General features: G+C 40.0%; 1 protein-coding gene across 1 annotated transcript in view; it reads left to right on the plus strand.

Annotated features, from left to right (window-relative positions):
• The first annotated feature begins 327 nt into the window (after positions 1 to 327).
• LOC139689700 (tRNA endonuclease ANKZF1-like) overlaps positions 328 to 23,135 on the plus strand; it is a 30,905-nt gene continuing 8,097 nt past the window's right edge. The window contains exons 1-8 of the mRNA XM_071586903.1: positions 328 to 782; positions 951 to 1,144; positions 1,241 to 1,355; positions 1,726 to 1,880; positions 5,735 to 5,960; positions 9,190 to 9,961; positions 12,499 to 12,640; positions 16,506 to 16,679. Coding sequence (XP_071443004.1) covers positions 422 to 782; positions 951 to 1,144; positions 1,241 to 1,355; positions 1,726 to 1,880; positions 5,735 to 5,960; positions 9,190 to 9,961; positions 12,499 to 12,640; positions 16,506 to 16,679 — 2,139 coding nt within the window. The 5' untranslated portion in view covers positions 328 to 421. The remainder of the gene's footprint in view (positions 783 to 950; positions 1,145 to 1,240; positions 1,356 to 1,725; positions 1,881 to 5,734; positions 5,961 to 9,189; positions 9,962 to 12,498; positions 12,641 to 16,505; positions 16,680 to 23,135) is intronic.

Below are 23,135 nucleotides of genomic sequence, written 5' to 3' on the forward strand. Positions count from 1 at the left end.
AAAATTTTTTATGTTTGTTAATATTTACTTTTGTGTCTTTATTTCACGAACGGGTACTACTTTCCGGATGACCCTCGTATCTGTCGATGTACCTTGGAGCACTTTCATTCTTTCAGGAAATACCCAATGAAAACTTCAATTCTGATCACGGCCGCGATTATTATAATCTCACTATCAGGTTTGCGTGCGATAGATTCTAATAGTGCACATTTGTGACAATCGTAGTCATTTATTTCTCATCAGTATCGTAATTCGAATTAGAATTTCTCATCTACCAGGAAACAAAACACCGACGTATTACGCAATTCTCAATTCCCATTGCGTGTGTAGCTCGTGGGTGACAATTGAGATGTAAGTTTTGTGTGTTTGAGGTTGCTGGGATTTATCAGTTTTTTTGTATCGGGTTCGCTAGTAATTTATAATGGCTGAAGGATCGTGTGAAAGTACTACGGGAGTTATCGAGAGCGAAAATCCATACAAATTGCATACGTTATTCGACGGAGAAATATTTAGCAAACTCACTAAAGGAATTAAGATTGCTAATTGTTTGCGACCTAAATACACGGACACATATTCATATGATGAAACTAGTGAAAGAGTGCTTGATAAAATTCAGGATCTTGCTGTGTCTGACACATTAACGTGCTCGTACTGTTGTATAAATTTCGACGATAAAATTCAACAGAGGCAACATTACAAATTAGATTGGCATCGATACAATTTAAAACAGAATCTCGAAGGGAGGAAACCAGTTACCGAAGAAAAATTTGACCAGCTAGCAGGTTGGTATGATTCCTTAAGGGATATCTCCGTATATCCCCTCCGTATATACCACAGTTTTTAAAAACCATTTTTCACCCTTGATTTGCTCTCATTACGAATGGAAAAGGTATTTACTACGAATTTCGAAGCGTTTTAATGATAATCGAGTCTAAAAAATTCTTTTGTAGACGATGTATCCAGTATCTCGGGATCCGACACTGAAGAGGAGGATCTATCAGTGGATGACAATTCAATTCCTAAGTTGGAGAGCACCAGTTCGAATGTAATTAGTGACCTTCATCTTCGGCAGCCGAAACTATTCTTTGAAAATGAGGATGGAAACATAATATCGCTGTACAAGTGCGTGTTGTATGGGAAAAAGGTGAGCGGAACGACTCGGGTAAAACAGGCGTGTACCTTTTTTTCTCTATTTTACATCAATAAGAACGTAAGGTAATTCCCCATGGTAAATTCGCAGGATGTACCAGAAAAAGAGAAGGACTTAATCGACCTTGCCCTTGAATGCCAGTTAAAGCCCTGTTGGGCAGTGGTAATGTTAGGCGGAGGACATTTTGCTGCTGCTATCTTTGAAGGTATTTATCGGTATTTTTACAGAGCTTTTCACTGAGTTACAGGGTGCATGCCTGTGTTAATAATTGTTTTTCACCTGATGAGAAAGTTCCAACCGTGTTCAATTGTTTGGCTGTTCATATTAAATAGATGCAATCAAAAATGAATACATACCAAAACATCTCTTTTTTGCCTGAGCAAATTTCCTTGTTACTCTTACCTCGTTTTACCGTTATGTAAACACTGAATTTTCTTAAGAGTGGCGTTTATGGTATCAGTGTGGAAGTTAATTTAGGTAGAATACATAATAGTGTTGGCAACCAGTCGGCTCCTCCCTTCCCATAGAAGTGAAAGAGACTCGGTGCCTGCATTGATACCTGACAATTATTTCAGGTGTGGTTCCTGTCGTTCATAAGACTTTTCATTGCTACACTGTGCGTGCCGGCCAAGGCGGCGCCCAGGGTTCCAGAGATTCCAAGAGTGCTACTTCGCACCCAAAATCGGCTGGTGCCAGCCTCCGGAGGTACAACGAGGCCTCTCTCATACAGGTTAGCAACATTTATCGACGGTCAGTGGATATACTTCCATTACCATTTTGAAAACTAAATGCACGTGCAGGTAAATATTTATTGTAAAATTGAATTCTTCCCGATTAGTATAAAAGCAATGTCAGTATAATTATAGAACTCGGAGCACCATTTATTGATGCATATTATTGAATATAAAATGAATGCTTTCCAGAAGAAAGTACATAATTCTAACTCAGTGGTTTTTGTCACACTAACAAAAAATGTAAAGATCTCTTCCCTGCCCACGCCTTTTAAATGGGACTGAAATTCTTCCTTTGATGATCTGGAAAAGAATATCTCACCATCTTTGCCTGGTATCATGGTTTGTATGTGTACCATGACTTGTTTTTAGGAAATGCTTAAACCAAAGAAGAAAGTAAAGATTTGAATTTTTGAGGGGCGTAAAAGTCTAGCTGACGTAGAATTAGTGTAACTGCACATTTTAGAGCTCATCAGAAACATGATATTAGCATGCATTTGAAGGTTTAAATGTGCAAAAGTAATTGCACGGTAATATTTTTATTGGTTATTAGTATTTGATATAAACTAGACAACTGAGAAGATTATTTTATGTCATTGGATGAAAACCATTTTTGTGAATGCACTACAATGGTTTTCTTTCTTTCAACACAGAATTTATTTAAATTACCTGCATTTTGAGTGCAAAAATGGTCAGAGGCTCTCTGCTGCATAATCTCCATTCATCATCTGCTTTTGAGATGGAGCAAGTACACAGTGGCAGATGACATCAGTGAGACTAGTGCATGGCAAATCAGTGCTTAAGTCTATCATAAATTGTTTGCAATGAATGAATTTATGATAGACTTAAGCACTGATTTGCCATGCACTATCATAAATTGTTTGCAATGAATGAGGGGGATCGAGATGGTGCAGGGGCTAACGTACTGGCTTCCCACCCTGAGGGCGCGGGTTCAAATCCCGGCGGTGTTGAATATTTTTCAGAGGTATCTCGATCCCTACTTGAGGTGCTTTGTGGAGGGCACTTAGAGTGAGTACGCCGTCCGTCGGATGGGACGTTAAGCCGCGGACCCCTTGGCGCCTTTCGTAAAGAGTAGGCTAATGCCGACGCCGGGTTTCTCTCCACCCTTCATCCTTTCCTGTCCTTCCCCTATGGCGCAAATGACCTTAGCTGTCGGTCGCCTCCCCTCAAAACTACTACTACTACTATGAATGATATAATTATGCTGTCAGACTTATGTTCAAAAAGTATCGTGGCTTATGTGTTTTTTCAAAAATTATTTATTTATTCATGAATATCTAATTTGTCCCCTTTCAAAGTAATCCCCATTAGATATTATACACTTGTGCCAACGTTTTTTCCAATCCTCGAAGCACTTCAAAAAATCATTTATTGTGATCTTGTTCAGCTCCTCCTTCGATGCAGTCTTATCTCTTCAATCCTAGCGTGGCGTCGTGCAATCATGGGCCTCTCCTCAGTTTCGGGAACAAGGAAAAGTCACTGGGGAATAGGGTGGCTGCGGCATCATTGGTGTGTTGTTTTTGGCCAAAAATTTGCGCCCAAATAACAATGTGTGAGCAGGGGCACACGCATTGTTTCGTTTTTCACACAAAATTCTTTGATCCATTTTTTTGGAACAGGCAAAAATCGAAGACAAGCCAAAACAAGTCCAAGCATAACAGCTGTCAACAATTAACTGAACATTCAAAATGGCCGATCTTTTCGGCATGAGCAAGAGACAAAAATACCAACATAACTCCACAAACAAATCAAAAATCAAGTATACGTAACCCATCAAAATTCGCAATACTTTTTGAACAGACCTCATATGTAAACCTTCACAGTTGATTTTTCTGCACTATGATCAGTTATAGGAATGACATGTGATTGACTGGTGATAATTTTAACTGTGTATACGTGATATTTTTGGAAGAGGGAAATTGATTGAATGATAGTATCAATGAAATTATGAAGATGATATTAAATACAGGGTTCGTCCGGAAAATAAGTGTACTGAGGTCTGGAAAAAAATTATTACACTTTTACATATCTTAAGCTAATATTCCTCAAAATAGGACCCTTGCGAGTGGATACACTTGTTCCAGCGGCGTTCCCATTCCTGGAACGCTCCCGCGAAGGCATCATCGGGAACCTCTCGAAGACTCGTCGTCGACCTCTTCTCTGCCCACCGAAAGATCATGTTTCTGGACATGGCTGACTCCCCGTAAGCCTGGTTAATCATACCGACAGTTTCGGTAGACGATTTCCCAAGCTTTACCGCAAATTTGATGGAATAACGCTGCTCCAAAAACTTCGGCATCGCGTTCCGTGACGTGGGTCGAAGCGTGGAGGTTCGCGTTAACAGAGCTCCTCACTACACCACTGCTCAGAGCCGACTGCCTTTTTCAGCGTCGCTTGCCAACATACCCCCCTCCAATCGCAGCCCGTCAGAGCGGTGCTGGGCGCGCCTGGAGCGGCGCGCCCAGCCCAGGAGTCAGTACACTTATTTTCCGGACGAACCCTGTAATTATTTTAAATACATGCTTTTAAACTCTATGTGACTACTAAGGAGTGCTTCTCTGTGATTTCCCTCCAATTCCTCTGGTTAATCATGCTCTGTTTTTAGTGCAACTCTTTAATAATGGGCAGAATATGACCAATAACCATACTGTTTGAATATGTAGCCTTGGTTAAAAACAAAACCTCATGTAATATTAGGTGACTTATTCCAAGAGTGAGGTCATTTCATATGCTGTGCAAAACACAAATGGGCAATAATCAATTTATTTGGGAATTCCACTTCTCTCTCAAAATCCATTAGTCAATGGCCTGTGCACATATTATGAGGGCTGTTCAATAAATAACCTCTGTTTGCATGAAGTGAGTGAAGTAGTTAAGAGAGCCAAATGTTCGCTGTTTTGATGCACACCCTAGGGAGGCAGTACACTTCGAGCTGCAGTGTTTGGAAGGCAGCACCGCTTTTTGTTTGTTTGCAGTGGTGGGTCAAAATGAACAATACAATTGGTAATCCTCCCAAATGTAAAATCCATTTAGTGATGAGGCTTTCGCCTGCTATAAACTTTAGAAGCTGCTGGCATTCATCAGGAAATTTTTGCTGTGCACCAACTAACTGATCAGTGACTGTGTTGTGCATCCGTGGTGTTCTTGGTTGGAGTGAACAGACAAATGTGCATGATTTCCCAGAACAGGCAATTCATAAGTCAATCAGTCACAAGGCTAGCCTTGGCTAAGGCTAGCACTGTGGTCCTCATCATAAACATTGTTGCTGTGACCACTTTTAAACTGAATGCACCTCACTCCGGCTTCACTCATTATTCCATCTCCGTACACTCTTCACAAAGTTGCCTTAGAATTGAAATTACCTTGTGGTTTTTTGCCAGTAAAAACATAATGACAGATCATACTTAAAACTCGCAGGATTTTCAGTTGTAGGGCACATATTAACAGTTCGCAATGTGAGCAAAGTAAAAGAAGCCCAGTCTGCTCATGCACAACCACAGCAGGATGCGTATTCAGTTTAGGGACGTTTAAACAACAAGATGGCGGATATGCCCTTGATCCAACACCACTCCAGGCAAAGTGCAATTCACTTTCTTGACAGCCCTCACATTACCTTTGATTGAGTGAAACTCCCCACAACTCCAGTATGTCTTGTGTCACAGTTTCCAAAATATTTTGCTGTCATCATCAGAATTACTTTAAACTCTTCCAATGACCGATGTAAGCTACAGAAAACAAGTGAGCAAGTATACGGGTGTGGGCACTGTACTGTTATGTATATTTTGTAACCTTAGGCAATTGTGTTAATTGCTCATCAATCTTCATACCACAGCATGTTCAGGAAATCGTGCAGAGTTGGTCGGATCAACTTGGCAAGTGCAGTCGGATATTCTGGCGGGCGGCAGGGCCACACAACCAGAGCGTGTTGTTTGGGGGTAAAACGCCACCCCTGGCCAAGTCGGATCCACGCCTGCGCTCCATCCCATTCCCCACAAGGAGGCCCACATTCTTTGAGGTCCAGAGGGTCCACAAAGCCCTCTCCTGCCTGGAGATTTACGGTAGGCCCATGCACATTAGCGTACCACCCATTGATGAAATTGCATTAGGTATGCAATATAGCCATTAGGGGAGGGCTTTATATTACGATCCTTCTATGTTATGTTTTAAATCTTATCATTCACATATAAAAGGCCATTTTAGCTATTTTCTGAGCCAAATCTGGAGGTAACAACAGAAATGTGTGTTTTGCCAGTTCATTGTACTAATTGAAAGCCCATTTGTGGTATGTTGTCATTTTTTTATGATAATTACTGACATACTCATGGATTTCTTTAGTTTCATTTTTATTTAAAATGTGTAAATGACGTAAAATATGAAAATTACAGCCGTGCAGAGCTGGGTTAATGGCAGCAGAGAAAAGCCTTGCAAGGACCAACAGCTTTCAAGCAAAGACAATGCGTTAGAATGATGTTGAGGACAAGGGAGTTAAAAAGCATCTAACAAGCGATTATAAAGCTGATACAAAGATATAATATCTCTGAGCATGATAAAATCAAAAGATATTGTATGTTATTGGGATGCTAGTCACTGAGTCTCCTTTTATAGTTTAGGGAAAGAGCAAGCCGGGGGTAGTAGTATTGAGCAAAGAAGTAGGAAGAAGTGTGGTAAACATAGGTCAGGTAAGGAAGAGAAAGAACATTGCTAGTAGAGAGCAAAGTAATCCTGTGAGCTTGGTTCTTATTCAAGTCTACCTGCTGACAAGCAACCATAGTAAGAAATAAGTAGATAGTATTTACAAGTAGCTAGAGAAAGTGAGTTTGGAAGTTCAGGGAAGAAAAGACTTAAAAGTGAAAAGAAATTGGAACACTGTGGTAGGCGATGGGAGGGATTTTTTTAAATTCTAACATTAAAGGTAGGTTTTAGATTGATACAGACTGATGGATGACAATGATAAGAGTATACATTTCTTTGTCATGACCAAAAAATTACAATCTGAGACCTCAAAAACAACAAACTATTCTTCCATTGCATGTACGTCCTTCCTCTCTTCATTCCCCTCACAATGCCTATCCTATTTCTACTCCTTCCTGGCTTGCCTAACATACTCCTCCTGTCTACCATAATCTTCTACATCCCATTGCCAATCAATGTGCTTTTCATCCATTTTCCTGTCCTCTTATTATTTCTCCCAACAATCCCCTCTCCTCACCCACCACTTCCTTGTTTGTTTTCCGTTCTGTCCACCTCACCTTCTCCATCCAACTCTTCACCCTCATCTCAATAGCCTCCAATCTACGCCTATCATCCTACTTTAACGACCATGTTCCCATTCGGTACAAAACAACTCTTCATATGAAAGTTTTAATGAGCCTTTTGTTAACTTCCGTTCTCAAATTGTGAACACCATTGCCAGATGATATTCAATATGATTACAGCAGCCTTGAATAAAATATCCCCTGAATTTTTCTGGTCATGGGATTCTATTTTAGCATTTAAGGGAAAGTTGAAATAGTTAACAATAATTTAAAGCCCAATTTTCTCAGAGTTGTCTTGCATTTGAAGAATATATACCACTTGTGATTCTGGATATACTTGGAGAATTATAATTATGCTTTTCACAACAACTATCGTGTTAATTGTGAAATTCTTTATTATTGATTAACTATTTACGAGGGCGATTCAAAAAGTCAGGTCTCCTATTTTTTTCTTACAAAAAATCAAATTTATTCTCAACTTGGTGTAGATTGTAGGAAAGGCTGAGCATTTAGCTATTTTTCTACATAGTCGCCTTAATGATCAATAACTTTTTGCATCCTTGTAAGCAGCTTTTTAATACCGGCGTCGTACCTTCCTCCCGCCTCATCGCAAAGCCGACTGATGACTGCTTCTCCGATATATCCGATATAAATTCATTACCATTTAGTGGAAGAGTACAGAGAGAAGTGTATGGACATCAAAAACGTGTGGAAGTGGTGCGGGGAGTTTTTTGATGGCCAGGAAAATATCCACGATGAGCAGTGGTTGGGGCTGCCGAGTGTGCCGGAATCAACGGTGGCTCCAAATGACGAGATGGTGCGCCATAACCAGAGAATTACCCTTCATGAGATAAAGGAAGGCTTTAATGAAGAGAGTGGCTACTTCTCCCTGCAGAATATTGTGTTGGAGGTGTTCGGTTACAACATGGTGTCTCACCAAAAGGGTGTGTTTGCATCATGACAATGCACATCCACGTGTCACATCAAACGACCACCCTACTCAATGAATTCGGCTGGGATATCATCAACCACCCTCCTTATAGCCCGAACATTGCCCCCAGTGACTACCACTTGTTTCCTGCTCTCAAAAAATACCTTGTGGGACAGAAATTGAAGTTAGACGAGGAAGTGCAGGAAGCAGTCGTCAGTGCTAATGACGCGGCGGGAGAAAGGTACGACGCCGGTATTAAAGAGCTGCTTACAAGGATGCAACAAGTGATTGATCGTCAAGGCGACTATGTAGAAAAATAGCTAACTGCTAACACTTTCCTACGATGTACGAAAAGTTGAGAATAAATTTGATTTTTCATGAATAAAATATAGGAGACCTTTCTTTTCGAATTACCCGCGTATAATCATCTTATTTGTGACTCATTCCTTTTTTCCCCCATGATTTTTATTTCCGAAGTGGTAAAATATTGTGCAATTCCCCCTTTATGGTTTTCTGTTGAATATTTTGGAGAAAGAATGGGGAATAAGGTTAATGGGTGCAAAATCACCACTGACGGGGGTAAGTCAATAAATAACTCATAACTGGGACAAGGCAACAATGATCAAAATAACTTCCCGATATTAATTTCGCGTGTCTATATTGAAATGAAATTACAAAGTTACTTATTTCATTTCAATTTGATGTTGAATGTCCATAGAGTTATGCCAGAGAGAGCAAAATTCCCTTTTCTACATGTTCACCCTGTTCACAGTGAGGCACTTATCCCAAGTCGTTGATACGAGCCATTAGCAAAGAAGTCTTTTGTTTGCTGCCGCAGCCAGCGGGTTAACTCATGGGCTATGGCATCATCATTGTAAAAATGTGAACCACCCCGATGATATTTTAGGGACCTGAATAGGTGAAAAATCCCTGGGCTAAGTCTGGCCTGTGTACAGTGGATGTTCCAAGTATTTCCAATGAAATGTTAGCTGCAGCACCTGCGTTTGTCTTGGTGACACTTGCGACTTATTTATTGACTTACCCTCGTCTCTTGTTGGCAGTGATCCAAGTTTCAATGTAATGTTCTTCTAATTCGTGCAGGGAAAGCTAACAATTATATTGATAAGTTCCCTGTGTCACCGCGTTCAAACGTCGGGCGGAGGGAAAGGAAGCCGTACAATTCAGCTTCGGTGGAAGTGAATGCAAAGTTGGACGATGGCAAAGAAGCGTCTGCTCCAGCAGGAGTGGCAGCCTCAAAGGCACAGAGTCCCAAGAAGTCGTCAGGGGGTCGCATAATTGACCGGGCCAAGGAAAGGCAGTCCCCGTTGAGGCCGCTGCCCGAGATGGTCCAGGCGCTGGCCCGGGATAGCAGCAGCGAGGAGGAGGGGGTTGGCAGCGGTGGCCACGGCTACGAGATCGTCATTCCCGTGCTCGAGTCTTTTGAGCATCAGGAGCTGGGCGTGGTGGATGAGGGCGTTGCCCCCGAGGTCAAGGAGGCCATCGCAGAAATGAAGAAGCAGCGCTCGAGGAAGAAGAAGAAGGCGGCTGCTCCAGCGCCCCAGCCAGTGAAGAAGAAGGAAGGAGATGGTGTGGATTTGGATGAATCTCTGGTCAAATTGGCTGGAGATATTCGTGCTGCCTGCGAGTCGAGTGATGTGGATCTGTTGAACCTGTACATTACATCTGCCAGCAAATGGAATTTGGAACAGAGTGAAAATGGTGGCCCTGTGTGTGATGTTACCCCTGAAGGGATGAAAGGTGATGATGGTAATTCAAAAGAAAGCGTTTTGTGGAAGGTTCAGCGTCATCTATTTGAAGATGGGTGCTCTATATTACATGCTGTCTCGGCCCATGGTGATCCTATGATTTTGAGGTGAGTTGTTTAATTTTTATGGACCATTTCTCAGGCCTCTTGTTGTTTTATTTTCATGCATTGATTTTCAGTCCTCAAAGGTTAACATATTACGCAGGGTGATGGGGAATAGATCAATGGTGGAACAGACCAGGACAGTGAGATTCTGCGTTATAAATGTTCCACTTGTTAGCTAAATTACTCATCCATACCTGAATGGAAGAATGTCATATTTGACATATTGGAACAAATGCATTTGGCATCATACCTGGAATTTCGTGTGACAGTCAAAAAAGTTAAATTATTGTCTATTTAGCAGAATCAGTTTCATCACCTTGTGTCACGTGTTTAAAATTTGCTTTCCTTATGACTACTTTTACGAAAATTAGAGATTGTTACGAAAAAATTCCTTGTTTATTATGGGAGACTAAGGGGAAAATAAAAGCAAATCAAATGGAAACTTTGTTGATTACCTCATGCAGTGAGTTTATTTATAGATTCCAGGGATAGAATATGATATTCAATGAAAGAATTTAAGGAATTGCCACATTTTTTTGAATTAGCTACTCTTCAAAATTATTTGATATTTAGATGCCAATAAATTTTATTGCAGAAATGTTAAAAATTTAATTTAATTTGAATCAGGAATTGAAATTTCAAGAGTCACTTGTTAAAAAGTGCATGTTTGAGTGAATAATCTTCTAGATAAAGCAAGTGGTGTATGAATTAGTGCCACCATGTTGGTCCAATTATATGAGGTAGTCAGGAAAGTTTGGCATAGAAATAAGTGGCTTGCCTCTGTGAAACTTTTTTGTCTTTCAATGTAGCCTCCCTGTACACTAATGCACTTGGTGCAGCAATGTTCCAATGTCCTCATCCCATCTCAAAAATAAGATTCCTTTAGGCCAGCAAAATATCCGTCTACTTTGGCTGTTAGTTCTTTGGAAATTCCAAGAAACTGTGGAAAATGCCACAGCAGTAACTTTAAATGGAGTGATAGGCTGATATGCATTTCAATGCAACAATTTCAGAGTGTAAAAATCATTCCCCTTGACCAGGATTCGAACCAGGATCCCTCGATGTCAGGCCGAGTGCTTTAGCCCGTTAAGCTATCGAGGAATCTTCTTTGTTCCTTTGTAGCCCCCAAAATTTTGGAGTGTAAGAGGATGCCTTGTTAGCTTAACTGGCTAAAGCAATCGGATGGACATCAAGGGATGGGGGTTCAAATATGGTCAAGGTGAATGATTTTTATGCTCTGAAATTGTTGTAATGTTAGTTCTTTATTTGAAGAGAATCTGTCCCCTGAGGATAATTTTAAGCTTGGGGAAGAGATAGTAATCTGATGGAGCTAAATCAGGTGAATGAAGCGGGTATGCCGACCATTTGTACCTTAGTTCATGTATTTTGCCATCGCTACGACAAATATGTGTTGGCTTGCCATGTCTTGATGAAAGACGACTTACTTCCAGGCTAAAGCTGGTCTTATTTCAAGTATCTTTTGCTGTAGTTGGTCCAGGAGGTTAGTGGGACATTTTGGCCGACCAATACGCAGATCATCATCTGAGCTGTCCCAATCAAACTTAAAATCATTTGTCCCCTTGGCCGCAGGTGAATATGAAGGAGCAGAGTCCCCCTGAGTATTTTGAAAGCCGGCATGAATTTCTTTTACTTTCATGTTTTTCTTTACTAAGTATTTAATCACTGCTTGAATTCAAATATTTTCCATCTTCACAAATCACTAGACGGGAACAACAACAGAGAGGCATCCACACCACTGATCTCTTCCCAGAGCACTTTCACGTTTTGTCTTTACTCATAGATAATTACCTATCACTGCATGGGAAACTCATTACCTTAGCGCCAACATCTGGTGGTGATTCGGAGAACCTTTCAAAATACCCTCATACATTTAGCCCATTCAAAAAATGTCAGATTGATATATAAAAGAAACTTGGTTTCATAAACTGAATATCTATGGTTAGAAAAATTAAGATGTGGTATCTCCGTTTTTTATTTAGTTAATGGAAATTCTGGCTCTTTGCTAATAGATTTAATTAGTGAATTACAATCACAAAAGCTGCCAATTCTATTTCTATTTTTTGTAAACAAATTGTAAACATCGTAAAATTATAGGTAAATCTCAAATAAAAGGGAGCTTATGTGCAAATAGTGCATTAAAGACATTTCTTACCTTAGATATTTCTCAGTAATTGAAAGGACATGTTGGTACCAATATTATATTTGTTCTCCCTGCACTCTTTGGAGCAATTAATTCCTCTTCATAAGTTAGTCTGAGTGTCCATAGTATTTTTGTACAGACTTTAGTCCTGAAAAAATATCAAATGCCCATAGTATTTTTGTACAGACTTTAGTCCTGAAAAAATATCAAATGCTGGTAACTCTTCTGATTGGCATGGTAATTTTAAATCCTAATTATGACTATCAAATATTATGAATATAATTTACTCTATTATTCCCTAGTAATGAATTACCAATAATTTGTATTACCAGAATTGTAATTTTCCTTGATGTAGTTGTTCACTTGTAATTGTTTTCAGGGCTCTGCTTGAAGCAGGATTTGATCCGTCTGTTAAGAACAAGAAAGGTCAGCCACCATATGCAGTTGCTGCTCACAAAGAAATGAGGAACACCTTTAGAAGATTTATGGCAGCATTTCCTGATCGCTATGATTATGCCAAGGTTTGATATCCTACAAACAGTGTCCTATGTCGAGAAACCCATTGATGCTGCCTAAATTTGATATTTCTTACCAAGTGCTCATCTAAATAATTGGTGAAGTCTGCATATGGTGTCACTGTTAACTAAATGTATGATCACATTAGAATCAGGTTGCGTGTACTTAGTCATGCATCAAAATAGATTAGGTTAGCTTAAATGTGGGCTGAAAATTACGTTTAATAAACCACATTTAATAAAAGCTAATATGAGTAGGGATATAAAGTTGCATAGATTAAATTGTTGGACTGAAGCGTTATACTTTATGCAGCTTGCAATGTTTGGTGTTTTTGCATGGGAGCATGCTGTTTATTTATTTTGAATACCAATTCAAGAATGACAAGTTAGTGTTTGATAGAAAAAGAAAAGTCTTAACACCGCTCTTCGACAAACTTTTTTTCGCCAAGTTGTAATTCAGGAATTTCATGTTTTTTAATAGTTTTATTAATAAAAAGTAACTTTAATCAAGGAATGTACAGAAACCCTTAAATCTTTATACTCGAAAATTACATAGTACAGGAATTAACAATCTTCAGTGTGCCCATATAAAGTGGGCCTTGACTTTATGATATTAATCCATTCTTCAGGACCAGTTGTATGGTGAAAATATTACAAAGTGAAAAATGTGTGTATGAAAGACCTATCACACCATTGCCTAGATAGATTAGGGAAAAATGTCATAAGAGATGTACTCAATTATTCAAATACTGCATGCTTAATCTCTTCATGTGATTTCATTACCTCAGCTCACATTCTTACTTCTGATCGTGCATACCACCCTACTGCTTTGAGTAAAGGATAAGCAAAGAAAACGGAATTCAACATTTTATTTGCCTCCTGGATTCGTTTATCCATTCAAAGTTGAAATGACTTCAAAAAGCAAATGCAGCTTCAAACTGATAGTTAATGGGACTGTGATTTACACCAAGGTAATGAGGGGCACTAATGGTGAATTACTTGCAGGCAACTTGAACATAATTAATGCATTGGTCGCAAAAGAATAAGTATGTAGTTGTACGGTATGCTATCCCATCCTTGCTCCTGCTCTCATATGGTGTACATTGGTGCCACCTCACACAGAAATATTTAATTACCATATATCCTGGCCCATTGAATGCACTCTTCTATGCCAGAATGTGCTCCAAAAGCGGCGTGCGTCTTCCAATGGGCCGGGTTTATTGAGGGTATAACTTGGACCAATAAGCACAAGTCGATTAGTTGGAATAATTCTTATTGTTTTTTTCCCCTGTGATAACAATTGTTGCCTTTATTACACATTTTGATAGTATAAAAATAATGACAGAAACCAAGTGTGGCACAAAAAGATAAAATGGAAGTAATCTCTTGCGGGATCTCAAGAGAGAGAGGGTTGCATACAGTATTGCATTTAAATTTGAAGTCGTGAATTGTGTTCAGGAAAAGTGGAAAAGGCAACTGAAAGACAATTTGTCCCACCTCTCAATGAGAAGATGATACCAGAATATAGTTAGCAGAAGGTGGACTCAGTAAATGCAAATATGAGTAAGAAAACTTTATGCCCACGTGCTCCTAAATGCTTGAGGAATATATCAAGAGCTGGATGTTAAATCACTGGAAGAATGGGATTACTGTTTAAACAAAAATGATTTTCATAAAAGAGAGCAAATAAGTGATAGGTATGTCTGTTGCCAATTTTTCTGGAATAAAATCATGGTACTAGGGTTTCATGAAGAGAAAGGGTCTTTGCATTCACATCAGTTCTACAATAGCACAGAAACTGCCTATTGAATGTGAAAGATAGAATATAAGGCACCAACTTAAGATGTCGAACCAAAGGGAAGAATGAAATGACCATCGATTGCCAGTGTTTGTGATTGAACAAGTCCAGGTGGAAAGTTAAAAGAGAGACCGCCGTAATATCTTTTGAAAAATATTTTATGAGCAATGTGCCAGATGGAAGTGAAGATGGTATTGTGTGTGTGACGGAAGCGACAACCCCAGTGAAAATAACTGCCAAAATGATTAAGCAGCAGTGGTGGTGAATTTCTGGGAATCTCTAATGAATAAACATTGGTATACATGTGGCTGCTAATTTTGTAGTATAGCAATTCAATCTTCTTCACGTTCAGTGTTAACATCAAAATACTTTGATCCTTTTCTGTCTGATCCAAGTACTATTCATAAATGCTAACCTAAAAATTCGCTGTTTGTTATGGGCCGGGTTATATAGTATGCAGAAAAATTAAGGTGGTAATGAGGTTATTAACAACTTTATGGTACTATATGTGGAATGAATGGGGTTAGTTCATAGTAGTAGTTTTGGGGGAGGCAAGCGACAGCTGAGGTCATTTGCACAATTAGGGGTGGATATGAAAGAATGAAGGGCGGAGAGAAACCTGGCATCAGCATTAGTAGCTTACTCTTACTCACAAAGCAACTCAAAGTAGGAATCAGGAAACCACTGAAAAATCTCTGCCACCTCTGGGATTCGAACCTGGGCTGTCTGGGTGGGAAGCCAGTATGTTGGTCATTGCACTATCTCGATCCTCAGGAAAGTTCATTGAAATGAGGTGTTTACTAATGAGAGTTGCAACTCCAGGATGAGAGAGAGAACTGAGTCATTACATGGTGCATCATAAATATATTGTTGCAGGGTCTTCTATGTACCCCACCACCACCAAGTCCAAGGGTTGTGTTAGCTCTACACCATGCATGGTTTGTATTAAAAGTTTCGGGAAAATAGATTTATTTCAGATTTTGCTACAATGCCTCAAAATTCTTCAAAGCACATCCCTTGAACCATGACACACTCTTGCCAGCAGCTTTTCCACGACTAGATGACTCCCTGGAAGGTGGAAGGTCATTAAGAGTACGTGTGTTAGCTTCTTTGACAGCACTTAGGGTCGGTCCCATGCTGGTGTCCTTCGAGGGAAGATTTCACTTTTGGGAATGGAAAATAGTCTGCTGTTGCCAAGTCGGGACTGTAAGGGAGTTGGGAAATCGTTGCGATGCCATTGCAGAAGGTGTTTGCAAGCAGAAGACACTCGGCTCGGCTCTTCTTGGTCGTCCGTCCAATGACCTTCGGGAGGTGATTTTAGCGTTGATCTCTCGCATCGCCAAATTTTCAGTAATGATAATGGTGTGTGTAATGTTGTCTTATGCCAATGTCAATGTACGATCTGCAATTATGTGCACACTTATCCAACACAGTCTGAATTCAGCTCTTAACACACACGTCAGGAAAAAATTGTTGCCAAATTCTTTCTATACAAACCTTGTAATGCTGTCAGTGTATCACTTCATCTGCTCCCAACTGCCAAAAGCATATTAACGGACCAGCTTTCTCCATCTTGTTTCTCATCTTTGTCAAAAACAATCCAGATTATCACATGTAAAGGGAGGAAGTCAGCATCTTCTTGGCTGAAGTTATTTTCGACCTGAATTTTGAGCATTGGTATTATTCCACTGAAGAGGATATAATGGTAGGTTACATTTACATCCTGCAATTACTCTAGTGCAATAAAACACACAAAAGACAGCAAATAAACAGACAAATGAAACCAAAGCTCTCAGCGTAGCCACCATAATAATATTAAAAGTGTTCGGTTCTCACGATCGTCCCCTCTGTTTAATTACAAAATGAAGAATGTCATTAGATAACACGTTGTTATATCTCTCCTTTGGCTCCGAGGGTCCGCTTCCCAGGCAGGCAGAACGTTATCGAACCACAAATAAAACACCCAGCTGCGGTGACATTCCTCTCGATTGAATTTTAATCTTCTAAATGTCGTATTGAGCAAGGACTAAAACGATTCTTCTGTATGAGTAAGCTTGTTCCCTTTGCCTCCAGGCGCAGGTTCCAGGTCCGCTGACGGAGGAGCTGGAGAAGGAGCTGGAGAGCCGTGCGATGGAGAAGAAGAGGCTGGCTCGGAAGGCAAAGAAGGAGAAGAGCAAGGCCAAGTGGCAGGAGGAGGAGGAGAGGGCCGAGAGGGAGCGGTTCCTCAGCCTTTCCGAGAGGGAGAAGGTAAGTCTGGTTGCCATGGCTTCCACAGTGGCACGGAGGAGGAAGGCGGGTTGACCAAGGCACAGATCTCACCATCGCCACATCTTCTTCAAACTTCACTTTAAACAATGCATCAGATACCCTTTAATTTTATCTTTGAGTGTGGCATGTTTTTCGGTCTGTTAGTAATGGGTACACTAAATTTTTTGTTTTTTCCCTGTAAGCTTGATTGAGCCTTCTCTTCACTTGAGTATTTTGGTTTGTGTCTGAAGTGGAAAAAATGGAGAATTCAGGATACAGTTACTTGTTGCCCCAAGGAGTGTGGGTCAGATGACTCGTTCTCATTTTGCAGGGATCTTTCCTCATTGGCAGTAATGGTGTTTTTATTAATGATTTAAGATATGACGTCTTGAACCAAAGTGAGATTTTTTTTTAGCTTTAATGGCATGCACTTGTGTCTGTGTGCGCACCACTATTTTTGCAGATTTTACTGAACACATAAATGCATCTATTCATGCTTTTCTGTAATTATGTTCTGCAAGAGATGATATGCAGCGTGCAGCACTTAAATTGAATTTCCCGCCATATCTTAGTTCCACTGGAGGTCGCGAATGGCGTTCTTGAAAGCTATAGGCATCTAGTAAACAGTCATAACCTAAAAATGGCCGAGATGTTATGTACAAGTGCGGAGTACAATCGAAGAGCCGCTATTATCGAAAGTGTTTGCACTGGGCGTTTTATTTTGAAATAGTTCGATTCTTCTGGTACCCCACAGATCAACTTTGTTTACAATAATTTGGCTAAGTACAATGCTTCGGAGAAGTCTGGGGAAGGTTTCGCCAGCCCGGCGAGGAAATCTCATTCAAGGAAATGCATAATTGTCAGGATTTAAGCCTGGCACCCTGTACTATGAAGTGTTCAATTGTGACCACAGAGGTCAGCTATGAAATTGAGCTTGTGTCTACCTCTGCGTGCTGTATTTTTATATATTGTGTTGTGAGCACTGCTCGTGTGGGCACTCTTTAATATCGATTTCCTTTCCACTCATTGTCTGATGCTAGTTCAGATTAAAGCTCCTGCTGAGATTGGCTCGGTTCTTTTGACTCTTCAGTTTTGTAGAAATATTCAGGGAAGTCATATTGCATGATCCAATGATCCAGTATAATGACTTCTTTTCCTGAATTCCTGAATCACTGTCCAAATTTTTTAACCTTCACTCAATTTCTGCAAAACAACTTTGAGGGCTCAATGATTTTGATTTCTCGTGTATATGACGTTTCAATTGTCTGCCAGATGATGACCCATTGCAATAGTGGAACAGGCACCTTGACCAGTGTCTCATTGTTCAGTTCCGGTGAAACTTTGTGGTGTTACACAGTTGGTATGTTTTGCAAAAGGAAGAATCATTCCTGAAAATATGTTGATATGTTTTCACATGTACATGTTGGTCAATGAAATGCGATTTTCATGTGCCAATGGCAGTTTCCAAGGGAAGCCTTTTGATCATTTGCTGAGGTTTGCGCAGCTGTTTGGTTTTTGAATGCATAAGGAGGTAAACTTGTCCAAATTCATCGCTAATTGAGGGAAGTGTGCGCAGAGACATGCATTGATGTCAAAAATAGTTCGCAAGTGGTGTTGGTATTTACAGCAGGGTGCGCTGAAATTCATGATGAATAAAGAAGTGGGAGACCATCAGCTTCCTATGAGACCTTTGAGCAAATCTTGCACCAAGGTTGAAGGCTCACTCTCCCTAATCTCTGCATTTTGTTTCATGAGGTTTCTTGAAACACAATTTCAAGGATTTTGACTGAAAAGTTGGAATACCAGAAGATGTGCATGAGAAGGGCCCCTTGAATGCTCACAGCAGACCAGCAACGTCAATTCACTCATCCTGTGAATTTTTACCATTCTGACAAAAAGGACGACTTTTAGGATTTGATAGTTATGGGTGACTAAACCTGGATGTTCCACTTTAAACCTGAGACCAAACTGCCATTGCGACAGTAAAAGCATTCCCAGTGAACATTGAAGCCATGAAAATTCAAGCAAACAAAAGTGTGCGTGACTAAATCATGGCAACCATGTTGGGAACAAAGCAGGTACTGTGAGGCACTTCAATAACTCAGACAGGCGATTAAGAATTGGAGAGGAGGAATGTTGAGCAGGGTTGTAGGTCTTCTCCAGGGCAACACTCACCCCCGTGTCTCCCATCAAGCCATCGCTCTCCCGCAGCACTTTGAAAGAACCCTGGTGGTCCACCATCCTTATACTCCGGACTTTGCACCTGGTGACTACCACTTGTTTCTTCCTAAGCTGAAAGAACGTTGGGCTGGAAGGATGCTTCAGTGAGGATGATATGGTGAAGGATGGGATTCAAGACTTCCTCAATGACATGGTAGCGAGCGTGGATGATATTGCCAAACAAAAACTGCCGCAGAGCTTGCCAAAATGCATAAACTGAAATGGTGATTAGGAAGAAATATAGAGGAATGTTTGCTCTCTCTCTCTCGCTCCTTCACTTTGTCATTTCTTTGGTATTTCTGGAAAATCACCCTGCCTTGTGAGCTTTGTTTTTGGTTGTTCAGAGACATCATCACCTGTATGCAAACCTAGAGGCCTCCAAATATCTCACCTACAAGGTGAGGTATTCTACTATAACCCTAAATTGTCATTAAGGTTATTTCCATTTTTTGGAGTCTTATTACATATAAATTAAAATGATGACTTGATAAATGTTAGCTGAGGATCATGCTGACTTAATAAACGAGGCTATTTCTAGCCTTGGAATGTATCCAAGGATGTGATAAGTTTCCATCCCATGGGTCCATTTTTGATGGCTATTAGAATACTGCGTACTGAACATAGAAGGAGCCTTGGTTTCACAAATAAGGGGTGCATAAAATCCAGTGAGTAGAATGTTGAGCTGTTGGCCAGGGAGCTTGGTTGATTTCACTGTACAAGTTTTGTTCCAAGTCTTACCCCCGGACACCCTCAGTTTCACCCTAGTTGGGAGATGTTTCATGTTCAGGGTCTTCTTCGGAAACCACAGGTAAAGGAAATGGCCCCCATTTCCTCATGTGTAAATTTCACGCGCTGCTGGGAATAGTATAGGAAGAGCTCTGACTTCATCTTTCAAGACGTCATCTGAATTGATTAAGGAAAAAACCATTAACAAATTAATCAACCCGAAGATTGGTTTGGCAGGTGATGGTAGAGTTTACCCAGTACTAAGCCTGGCAGCATGTAAAAATCACACATCAAGGTGATAAGGGGGGCCAGTCCCTTTCCCTGTGCCGTTTATGGTTTCCCAGGAAGATTTGGTACTTGGAAAATCACACAGTTCAGGTGAAGCCAAAGAGGGTTGCCCAGGAATCGACCCTGGACCCTCCAGTCAGTAGACCAACGCTCTACCCCTGGACTACCATGACCCCTTCTGGATTGATTACTGTGGTTTTTTTTGGTCCTGCGATCCTGTTATGTAAATTTTTATTCACTTTAATGTGTAAAAATTGAATAAAAGAAGTATCAAAATGTCAGATTTTAAGTGAAAGAGTATGACAAGAGGTATGTCTTTGGATCAGCTGATGCTCAAAATGATAACAGTCATGTAAGAATTATGAGTGCGTATCTGGACTGTTATGTGTAGTGTTTCTTCTACATGTACATTCCAGGGCATGGTTTAAATCTTCTAAGTGCAGAGCGATGGACAAATGAGTGAAATCGCCTATGTGTCGAATTGCTTCCTAGAATGGTCCAATGCAATTAAAAATCACATCTATTTAGAATTTAATGAGCTCCCCTTGAGCTAAAACTTGCAACGTATTTGCAACGTATGTTCTCTTTTGATAATTATTGTTTGAGTTGAGAATGGAAAAAAACAATCAAAATGTCAGCATGCATATAATAATATTATAATTAGATCATAATTTTATTTTCCTGATTATTAATAACTTAAAAAGTACTTTTGAGAATACTCTTGAGATTTTGTTACCAGAGGAAGATTAGCATTAGTCCAGGTATCACCTTTGTGTGCTCAAGAAATGCCTTTTTTCAGGCTCCACTCTTTATTTGAGATACTGCCATCATTGTGCTTAAAATAGAAATTTGCATCATCATCATCGGTCATGTAATGGTCAGAAGATTGGTTGATTGCGGCCCTTCATTCTTCCTTTTTCCATGCACTAATTCTTCTGACCTACGTCCATGTGAGAGTCATTCAATAGCTCCATAGAAAGTCCCAAGAGGTGGTGCTCGTAGTATCGGGAAATGTTTGTGTTTAGTAAGCCATATCTCTCGCTAGACAGCTGTTAATTTTTCAGCTTTATTCATGGCATAGTTTCATTTTCATAGTCGATTGATGGGGCAAACTATTGTTTATTTGGAAAAATGAAAAAAGTGAGTTTTGTATGGTGATTAAAAACTTCTATTTAAAAGGATAAACCCTGATAGAAATCAAAGCCAAGTTGAATGAAGTTCATGGCATATCTGCTCCTGTGTGTTTGCGACTGTTTAAAATTGGGTAAATTGGTTTAAGCATGGCCATTCATCCACAAATGATGAACATCATTTGGGGCATCCAGTGCATTGAAAGTGACTTCCTCTGAAATGATTGACAAATTCCGCATTATGGTTTTGAGTGTCCATAAATTAGAGTTGGCAAAATAGTTGTGGTCACAGGCATATCAAAAGGTACAATATTTTCAATTTTGCAGGAAAAATTGTGTTAAAAAAGTGACAGCAAAATAGGTGGCGTGTTTGCTCTCACTGGAGATAAAATGCAATGGTGTGGCCAATTAGGAGGCTCGTTTGGTGCTTTTCCGACATGATCTTGTTTGCCTTATGATAGTGTCTGCCTTGATTCATAACTATGGATGAAAATTGGATACCTACACTTCTACATGCCAGATACAAGGAAGAGTAGGTTTCCAATGATAGAGAGAAAGAGCGTTGGCTCTGTGCAAGGCGGAGACAATGAAATCAGCCGACAAGTTAATGGCCATGGTTTGTTGAGATGCACATGGAATCATCTACATTGATTTTTGCAAACTAGAAAAACAATAAATGGGGAGTATCAAGCATTTTTATTGCAACAGATGGGTGAAGAAATCAAGAAAAAATGTTTGGCAAAGTAAAAAAACTCTTCCATCAAGACAAGACACTGGTGCACATCTGTGTAGATTCGATGGCAAAAATTATGGAATTAAAATTTGAATTATTACAAAATCCACCGTATTCACTAGATTTGGCCACCAATGACTTTTTTTTTGTGTGGAGGTGACCGATAGCTCAAGTCATTTGTGCCATTAGGGATAGGGATGGGAAAGGAAGGGTGGAGAGAAACCCAGAATCGGCGTTAGTATACTCTTGCCAAAAGGTGCCAAGGAGTCTGCAGTTTAACGTCCCATCCGACGAACATAGTACTCACTCAAAGTGCTCTCCACAAAGAACCTCAGCTGAGGATCAGGATACCACAGAAACATATCTGTTGTCACTGGGATGTGAACCTGAGCCCTCTCGGTGGGAAGCCTATATGTTAGCAACCACACCATCCCAATCTCCTTTTTATCTCCAAACTTGAATGAATGGCTCGGCAGAAAAGGGTTAACATTGACCTAGGAGGACATCACCAATGCAGATAATTATTTTGAGGACCTTAAGTAATTCTACTTTGTGGATTGTTTAAGAAATTTGAAGAAATACTGGGGAGAGGTGTATCTAGCTGAAAGGAGATTATATTGAAAAATAAAATGAAATCTACACAAAATTACTTGTTTTACTATTGTTTCCTAAGGACTTATTGAAAGACCCACGTATTGTCCCTCCTGGTCCCTTTCCATCCATTTTCCCACCTGTTAGCTTTCTTATGAATTGGTTGTGTCGCAAAGTGTGTCTTGTCCATATCGTTTTTCTTCTCTTTTAAGGCCCTTCATATGGTGTCCCTTCCTCTTCTGTTCTTCTGCTCTTCTTATACCTCTTCAATACTTACTTTTTCTGCTCATCTAATCAGCATTTGCCTCCTGCTGCAAGTTTCTGAAGGCTCATATGGTCTAGTTTCCCAATGATTGATGTCTCTGATCCATGCAATGCTGCTCTCCACACAAATGTTTTCACGAACTCTTTATTGTTTTTAGTCGTGTCTTATTTGATTGTAGGAGTTACCTTGTCATCATAAATACCTTCTTAGCTTGAGCTACTTCTATCCCATGTTATGCTGCTTCCATGACAAGTGAGTGCTTCTGTTTCTTCTAATTCCTCTCCTGTTAGTGCACCTTCTGCCTGAGGCTTTTCTCTCCTTCGTAATTTAGGATTATAGTTTTCTTATTCATCTTCATGTTGATTGAATAGCATGTTTGTTTCTTCTCTATTCACCCAAATTTCATCGATGGTGTTTCCTTGTGCTTCTGTTATTACTTCTTCCGAGTACATGTCAAAGTTGGCTCATGAGAGATTGCATCCTCATCTAATCCCTTTATTTAT

Source organism: Hetaerina americana, unplaced genomic scaffold, assembly GCF_022747635.1.
Source record: "Hetaerina americana unplaced genomic scaffold, ioHetAmer1.1.p SCAF_27, whole genome shotgun sequence".
NCBI lineage: Eukaryota > Metazoa > Arthropoda > Insecta > Odonata > Calopterygidae > Hetaerina > Hetaerina americana.